Source organism: Ostrea edulis, chromosome 3 (assembly GCF_947568905.1).
Source record: "Ostrea edulis chromosome 3, xbOstEdul1.1, whole genome shotgun sequence".
Lineage (NCBI taxonomy): Eukaryota > Metazoa > Mollusca > Bivalvia > Ostreida > Ostreidae > Ostrea > Ostrea edulis.
In genome coordinates this window covers 19,783,534-19,792,842 of record NC_079166.1, presented here as the reverse complement: position 1 = coordinate 19,792,842, position 9,309 = coordinate 19,783,534, and the positions used below count along the sequence as shown (strand labels likewise).

Sequence of the window (9,309 nt, the reverse complement as noted above, 5' to 3'; positions counted from 1 at the left end):
TTCACTGTGAAAATATCAATGTTTGTTTATTTCAGGTTGGTAAAATGGGTAGCGATGGAAAATACACATTTTTCTGCGATTACAGTTGAACTATCTGACACAACAATGAAACTGCACATGATTTAGATAAATATTATGATAATTTATCACCAAAATGCTGTAGTACTTGTTATGCGAGTCTTATATATTTAATATTCACGATTTATTAAAACCCGGGCCAAAAGGAAACCGGATACGGTAACCCAGGCCAGATATTAAAATTCCGAATAAAATGAGGATGTTAGCTATCACGAGCACGATCTCATGAAACGTGACATTGCACGGTTCTTATCACTTGGAGGTATCAACATAAGAACCATCTTTTTAATTTAAATTTTAACGTAACTATCATTAAGTTACTTACGACGGCGTATTCGTGCCAATTTAACCTAGCAGAAAAAATAAAAATAATCGTTTCTACGATTTATTAAATGGTAGAAACGATGTAAAAAGTCGTTTCTACGATTTAGAAAGTCGTTTCTACGATTTAAAAAGTCGTTTCTACGATTTAGAAAGTCGTTTCTACGATTTAAAAAATCGTTTCTACGATTTAGAAAATCGTAGAAACGATGTAAAAAGTCGTTTCTACGATTTAGAAAGTCGTAGAAACGATTTAGAAAGTCGTAGAAACGATTTTAAAAGACGTTTCTACGATTTTTAGGTTTCGGGTGACATTGCAATTGCTTGTCGTCTGTCATCGTACGTTAACAATATTGAACATTTTTAACTTCTTGATAACTATGATCATTCCAATTCCTTTCAAATTTGGTATGAAGCATCTTTGGGACAAAGGGGACATAAATGGTAAATTTCAGGACTGGCCTTAAAGACAGGGCAAAAACTGCCACAGAATTGAATAATTTTCAACAATCTTCTTCTCTACCACCACATATATGTAAGAAAAACTAAATGCATAGTGGTGTAGAGCAGGAAGGCCTACCAAAATTGCAATTTTCATGATCCTCAAATTTAACTTAAAATTTAACAAGCATATGCAGACTTACTTCAGTGTCATTTTGAAAATAAAATTTATGTACATATACTGTGTTGTTAATTGTTTCATTTAAAAATTAGATATATAATACCATCATTTTATATTAGAATATCTTGATGTTTTAAGATGTTTTTAAAATATATATCTTTTATTAATGAAGAAATGAATACTAGCACTATAAATACAATATTTTAAGTCATTATTATACAGATCATAATCAGTATGGTTAAAATGTTTTTAATTTTTAATAAATTACCATTTTTTATTATTTATAATTTTAATCAGGCTTGGTATACAAAGTAATTAATTGCTCTCCATATAATCCTCTTTAAACTCTATCTTCAGTTTAAATATTCATAAAGTAGGCATAATTTATCAGTCGGTGATATTTTTTTAGGACCATTATTATTCGTTAATTAATCAAAGCATTAGCAATTAAATCGGAATAAATAACGCCGACCCGGGTCGACCGCATCCGGTTTCCTTTTGGCCCGGGTTTGGAAAATTCGCCGATAATTAAGATAAAAGGCATTTAAATGGTCAAATAATGCATTAAGTATCAATTTCAACTCTATGTGAATTGAAAAAATGCTAGGTTTTCAACAGCAGATGCATATTATACAGAAAATATGCAATAATGTGTGTTTTGGTCTCGCTACCCATTTTACCAACCAGTTTTCATACAATCATTGAATTCCTTACCTATAGGTAATATTATGTGCTAAAATTTGTGGCGAAGACTAAATGTATCATTGAGAATATATTCCGTAAGTTTCAAAAGAAACAATGACATATCAACGAAGAAAACTAAAAAAATTCGTATTACGAAGGTGATCTGACCAGGCCCGGCCCGGCCCAGTTTTTACTACCCATTTTACCAACTATCGACATTTTCAAACAAACCATCAAGGAAGCGCTTGAAGCGAAACAAGGTGACTATCAAGCGCTTTACTGACTCGGACGGCTAAAATCCGGCTCGAACTCGGTTCTGTTTTGCACCGGACAATAACCAAAATAAAATATCGCTGTTGGACCAATAAATTTTTTGGGGTCGGAGACCTTTTGAGAGGGTCGGGTGGTTAACGCCCAACAAACAATTTTTTAATAGTGGCCAAATCGAATCGAATCCAGAAGGTACTGTATCGTTTCACTTTTAATTTTCACCTCAATCGGAACTCCTCGAATGTCTCGCACACTCGACATAAATCTCGGATGTAATATGATGGCATCCATGAGCGAATTTGATGCATTGCTGTGACGTCACAATTGACAATGCATCAAATTCGCTCATGGATGCCATCGTATTACATCCGAGATCTATGTCCAGTGCGCGAGACATTCGAGGAGTTCCGATTGATCTTCACCTGTCAGTTCCAAGGGCTGGTGCACAGCACCAAATACAACAAGAAAGGAGAAAATGCAACAGACCAGACCGAGATATGAACCCAGATCCCAGAATCTCTAGTCTCGTTTGCACAATACACAGGAGTTTGAAATTTTATCAATAAAGTCAATAAAATTCACTTGATTGACCAAACCATCAGCTATGTGTGAGCATAGCGAACAGGAATGAAACGCCGTTTTGGAGAAATCAAGAATTTCGCTTTGAACCGCCGCGCAATGAATATAACACGTCAGTATTTATCACTAACAACATTTGCCAACTTAAATTTGCCTCATAACCCCTCTCTAATACTGTCAGTATCTACTTTATTCGATTCCGTGTAAACATTGGCTTTACCGAGGACCCATTGCAATACGTCACATTCACTCCGGACCTGACATTTTTGTAATCCAATGATTTCGTGCAGATGCAACATTCTACACAATTATCGCCCTTTGTTTTAAACTCTGAACATAGTTTCTGACCTCAAAATATAATAATTGATATGACTGAGGATTTTATATGTTGTGATTTATTTCATTTGATTAAAATGTATGCTAACGCATAGCTCATGGCTTGGTCAATCAAGTGAATTTTATTGACTTTATTGATAAAATTTCAAATTCCTGTGCACAATACGTTAAATCTTATTGATTTTATTGATAGTGACATGTGAGTAGAGAGAAGAGAACGCTAAAATAAGGAGACTAAAATGGCTTGATGTAGCACCATGTCTATAGAAATGATAAATCTTTTTAAAAACTAAACCATGAAAATCATCAACAAAGAATACAAAATTATTTATTCCAAACGGTAGCCATGTAGTTTTACTTGTCTTCGAATCTAGTATCGCCGATGTGTTGCGTTTAAACGAAAAAGATTGTCTCGGCTCAAATACGACATAAAACAACATTATCATACCTCTAGGCTCATCAATCTTTCACAAGCATTGATCACGTATCAATTATGTAAGAATTTCTCTAACCTGTTCAAATTCCCCTCCGTCTTATTGAAATTGACACGATAATATCCTCTGTTTTCCAATTTTGTTAGTCTTCCATAATCAACAAAGTCGTCGGTAACAAATAAGTTTGGACTAAAATGTAACTTTCAATCTTAATACTGCTAAATTCAGGAACAAATCATGAAATGCCACGATATTGTTGACATGGACTATTTTCTGGTTGTCGTAAATTTAACTGGTTCCCTTCTAGGAGCCTCCTAAATACAGTTTTTAATTAAGCCTAGCACACATTTGATTTTGTGGGGCATTTATAGCTTTAAAAAAATCCTGAGCCACTATTTATTGTTGAAAGTTAGTTTGAATGTCGTAAGAATTCTTGAGTACTACCATAAACCCCAAAAACAGAGGGCATGTGAAGCTCACGTACGTGTGGTAGCCTATTTTAAGGTGATCCTCATATGACTTATCAATATTAATGGTTAAAAGTGCAAAATCTGTATTAATTTTCATTCAATACAGCGAAATTTAATCAATAACCAAAGAAAATATGTATGTTGCCACATTTTTAAAGATGTCAGACATAAAAAAAAACCTAAGTGTATGTTAACATCAGAAAATTACACATTTTCGTTATATAGAATAATTAAAATAGATAAAAACTTGTTAAAATGACAAATTTTAAATGTCAACAGTTTGAAAAAAGTTAATTCATAAATATGTATAAATTAATTGTGGATATCAGGGAAATCATGTATGATAGACATACAGTAGAAGAAATACCAGTAAAGAAGCTATTGCCCTTAACAACATTTTTTTAATTACAAAGAATTGATTATCTATGGAAAATATAAACTTTTTCAAAATCAATAGTTTACCAATTTTTTTATTCTATGCAGTGATTAAAATTCCTCTGAAAGATATAATTCTATCATGCGCAAAGTTTAATTTGATAAAGATTTTTGCAAAAACCTATGACATCACACGATGATCGATTAACGTTAAGCAACGAAATACCGTGTAACGAGCTTCATTTGTGTGCATAGCTAAATAACACAGATCGGTTCTTGCATAGTTTTATCTTCGTCATATCTGGACAATGACCAGGGGCGGATCCAGAAATTGTAGTTACGGGGGCGCCACTTTATGAGGCAGGGGGTCTGGGGGCCGCCTTGAGGCTATATTTAGCTCTAAAACTTCATAGTTATTTCGGATTTCAAACATTTCGGTTGAACATCACTGAAGAGACATTATTTGTCGAAATGCGCATGTGGTGCATCAAAATTGGTACCGTATAAGTTTTACATATATGTAACAACCTGCATGTCAATGATACCAAATCTCAAATAATTAAAAGTTTATTAGAATATCTTTTTACACCCAGTGACGCCATTTTTCTCTCAACACTTCTATCCCCCTATTGTACGTCCCAGTACAAAGTATAAGAAAAATTGACTGAAAATATTTGAAGGTCGTAATTGCCAGTTACTTTCATTTTAAGTTTGCCCCTTTCCCTCAGGATTTCTGAATTTAGAGCTTTGATTTTTAAACAGATGAGTTTCTAAATCTTGTAAGGTAGATCTAATTATTTTTGCCTCATTATCCCAGGAACTGAGTTTCAAAATAAAATACTAAAGAAAATAGTTTAGTTCATTTTTCAAAAATAATGACATTGATCTGTAATATCAAGAATACAAAGAATATACATTTTGTTCTTCTCTCTTAACAATTTTCCCCATTTCCTTCAAAGTTTTAAATTCCAAAAAATCTCGACATAGGACCTTCTAATACTACAGCGTCGAAATATGACTTAACTATCTACTAGTCAATACCACGTTTTAACTCTATCAGGGAGAGGGTACTAACCTCATAAGCAGCAATTCTTCATATCCATAGTTAAATGATTTCTGACGTTCTAAGTTTCAAAATGAAAAGGAGATATTTTGATCAATGCAGGCCGTTTACGCTTTTGATAATTTCACGAGAAGCACTACACATGAAATAAAATAACTCTCGTTTGTTTTTGTATTGCTGAAATACATACTAAAATTCTTGATCACTCGCGAATTCATTATCATTTGACGCATTTCGCGATATTTAGAACTCACGAAAAATAAAGAACCTACAGTAGAAGTTCTTCAAAATTTTATTTTCTTATTCTTTGCATCATCGCTATATTTGGACTAGATCTGTCGTATCAAGATTGTTTACTCGTACAATCGTCAAATTCGCTTGTATACTCGTTATAAATATATTTTCTCAGGTCACTCAATGAAGGTGAGAGCCACAGGTACGATTGGACCGAATTTTTAAAAAAGAGTGCGTGTTTTTATCAATACATAAGTGTAAGAGAAATGTTTTACATGACTTTATAGATAATCAAACGACAAAACTGGCCGCTGTACAATAGATCAATTGAATGACAACCCCACAACTTACCACCCGTAACATGTCATTTACTGCGCGCCTTATTTTGTAAGGCTGGGCTTTTGCATGTAAGATTTCAAAAGTTGATTATCTCTTAAATAATAAAGTAATACAATAAATATGAAAAAAGTTTATTTTGTTAGATAACATCTGAGCTGGTATAGAAGGTGTAGCACGCACTGTATATAATTTCTATTTCAAAATAGTATACATATGTTCCGCAAAAACTAGAAGTTGCAACAGTCACTTCCCTTCCTTATCCAGAGCATTACTTAATCAACAAAAACTAAAAATAAAATAAAACGAACAAATAAAAATGTAACTAAAACTTAAAACTTCCTATGTCTAATTTGTATTCAAATTTGGATATCAGTTCGATTTGTTTGGTTTTTTCAATTCGATTTCATATCGCAGTTTACAGGTATCCATTTAAACATAGTAATACAAAATGAAATATTCTATTGCAAAGAGGAAAATCTAAAATGATTTGAAAAGTAATTTTTCAATACACATTTTTGAAAATCCTTTTTATGACTTTTATTATAAAAACTTATATACATGTATATATACATCCAAATTGGTACCGTATAAGTTTTACATGCTAAAGGTGTTCAGAATCACACGTAAAACGGCACAAATTCTGGTTATACAATTATGGCCTTTCAAAACACGATCCTAGTGAAGGCCTTTACAGAGTCAATTCTTACAATGAAAGGTGAAGATAACGAACAGTGATCAATCTCATAAATCCCATAAGCAATACAAAATAGAGAGTTGGGCAAACACGGACCCCTGGACACACCAGAGGTGGGATCAGGTGCCTAGGAGCAGTAAGCATCCCCTGTCGACCGATCACACCCGCCGTGAGCCCTATACATGTATTTGGAAAGACAATTAAAGATATGACTACAAGACAGGGATTTGTGTAAGTCATAACAAACGACATTGTCCGGCATCACACGCTATTTTCTCTACTGGAACAGAATCCGACGTCTCTATTATAATTATATGCGATGAAATATAAACAAAATTGTGTACTGAACATTCAAAAAAACGTTCTATTCATATTCATGCAATAAGCTATCTTGTCCCCATTTAATCTGAATCGCTAGTTACTAAACTGTGTCTGGTTGTTTTTACACGTAACATAATTCTTCTACGTCACTATTCGAGTACTGTTCATCCTTAATTGTGATTGAACAAAATTAAGTCTAGTTTCCGTGGCTATCTGTATTTTGTGGCGCGGTATCTGTCTAAGTGACTCTTGATAAGACTGTAACGCCCCGTGCAAGTCCCCCACAACATGTTGACAGATCCCCAGTATCTGCCAGGACAGGTCCCTCGTGTATAAAAGTGCGTATCTGCCATCATCATAGAGCAGTAGGGTGTGTAGGTCTGTCAGTGCCTGTAGATATTGTGACCTGTTACCTAGTCTGTAGTGACATAGGACAGATAACATGTGCACGGTCACAAAGGGAGATAAATATAAATACCCCAGTCCGTTCATTTTACAGACTTCTTGTTCCAACCTTAATTCTTCAATAAAGGTAAAGTTTGCATTGAAACTAATATCTCTTGCCCAAGCCTTCCTAAACTTAGTTAACATAGACTGACCACCTACCGCCTCACTGTATCTCTGTCTGTCTACTGTATCGTAATACATGATATGGGACTGTGAGAGTCTCTGCTTCACTGTATCTGTGACAGCTAGCGCTGTTTGATATCTACCGGTGTCGTACAAGTATAACGCTAAATATAAACCATCAGATAAACAACCTAACTTTGAAACTAGATCTAACATGTGAATTATTGACCTATCAATTGTGTATCTCTTTCTCTTAGACACAAACAAACACTGTGCTTTTAGTGACATGGAAGTTGATTCAAGCACACTTATCAACATATTATGGAATACAACATTCTGACAGGTTGAGAATAACTGATCTATTACGTTTAAATGAATCATGTTTGAAAGGAAATCCGATACAACGACCATACTTCTACAACTAAAACTTCCACCATCAAAAGCAATATCGATATCTATTTCTGACTTGAGGTACCTTTCCCCTGTCGGCATTACAAAGTATGGATCGGAGACGGCCGGGATCAGAATCTCTCTGAGAGTGGGACTATGTAGGAGGAAGGCAACGCCCATTTTGTAAAATCTTTCTAACTTTTGATACAGGAATTTTTGTTGCGCCCCGACAACTTTTCCTGCAAACATGTTGTTCTCCGGAATAAAGAAATTTGGAAGGTAACCGGTATATACACACTGCATCAATGATTTGAAACAAAACCACACATGTTGAAGTAATGTTGATGGTAACCATAAAGTTGAAGAGCTCTCTTGAATTCTCCAAAATAATATTGTTTTCATAAAATACGAACACAGTAATTCGTCAGAAATCACTTCCTTCAGAATTATTTTCATAATTCCGTAACAGAGAAACTGGCAATGGTTCATAGAGTACACTAGCTTTTGCTCTGCTTGTGAAAAAGAAATTCTCCATTCCAAGTCTAAATTGTCATGTGTCTGTCTGTTTGCGATAGGAACAAGATGAAATCCTACATCAATAATTGATTGCAGTACACTACGCGATGGCCATGCGCGAGTCAAACATCTATCAACCCAGGGAAGGGCTGGTAATGGCCAATGACGGGAATGGAAACACAGCGCGAAATCAGTCTCTATAGATAGATAAGTGTAGTTGTGACATGGACCGTGCAGGTTTTCACCTTCAATGGCTGGATTAAATCCTTTCAATGCCTGATGTAACCTCATCCTGAGTAATGAACATGAAATGTATTCAGTATTATTTCTCTCCAACAGTGATGACATGACAATTTCTTTATTTGACGGTGTGAGTAGTTGTAATCTGGCGAATCCCGGGGGAGTATCAGAGGTCTCCATATAGATAAGTGTATGTCTGGGTGGATGATAAAACGTTGACTGAGACATCTCACATATCACCTTATGATCAAGGTACCACTGCATGAAATCAAAGTCAGATGATTTAAACCTAAATCCCTCCTTACGACTACCACTCAGCATCTTTCTCAATCCTTTATATAACTGTGAAGGTTTCCGTATCATCTCCCCCGTGTCCCACAGATCCCTTCTGAAGGTCACTTCTGTTGGTGTCCCTATCTTACGACACACCCCCACATACAGGACGTCTGATACACGGGGAATCTGATCCATCCTGTAACGATTCTTTAACGTTAATTGACACAATACAATGTCATGTTCACAACCAGTATATATCACATCCTTCCTCGGACTTTGCGAATTTTATTTATAGACAATTGGAAATACCCATCTTTCGCTACTTTTCTTTTCAACATAAAATCTTTCTATATTCTATTTATAGAAAATTGAAAATTACCAGCTACGGCTTATCTATGCTAATGTCTGGTATACATCGATCACAATGATCAGTAGAATACAAAGGGATATAAAGTACAGGTTACAATGTTGAATCATAGACATAAATCACCTGATCT

General features: G+C 34.8%; 1 protein-coding gene across 1 annotated transcript in view; it reads right to left on the bottom strand.

Moving 5' to 3' along the window:
• The window catches only part of LOC130052533 (uncharacterized), a 41,504-nt gene extending 32,401 nt beyond the window's left edge, over positions 1-9,103 (bottom strand). The window contains exon 1 of the mRNA XM_056157703.1: positions 6,682-9,103. Coding sequence (XP_056013678.1) covers positions 6,962-9,007 — 2,046 coding nt within the window. The 5' untranslated portion in view covers positions 9,008-9,103 and the 3' untranslated portion in view covers positions 6,682-6,961. The remainder of the gene's footprint in view (positions 1-6,681) is intronic.
• Between the last annotated feature and the right edge of the window lie 206 nt (positions 9,104-9,309).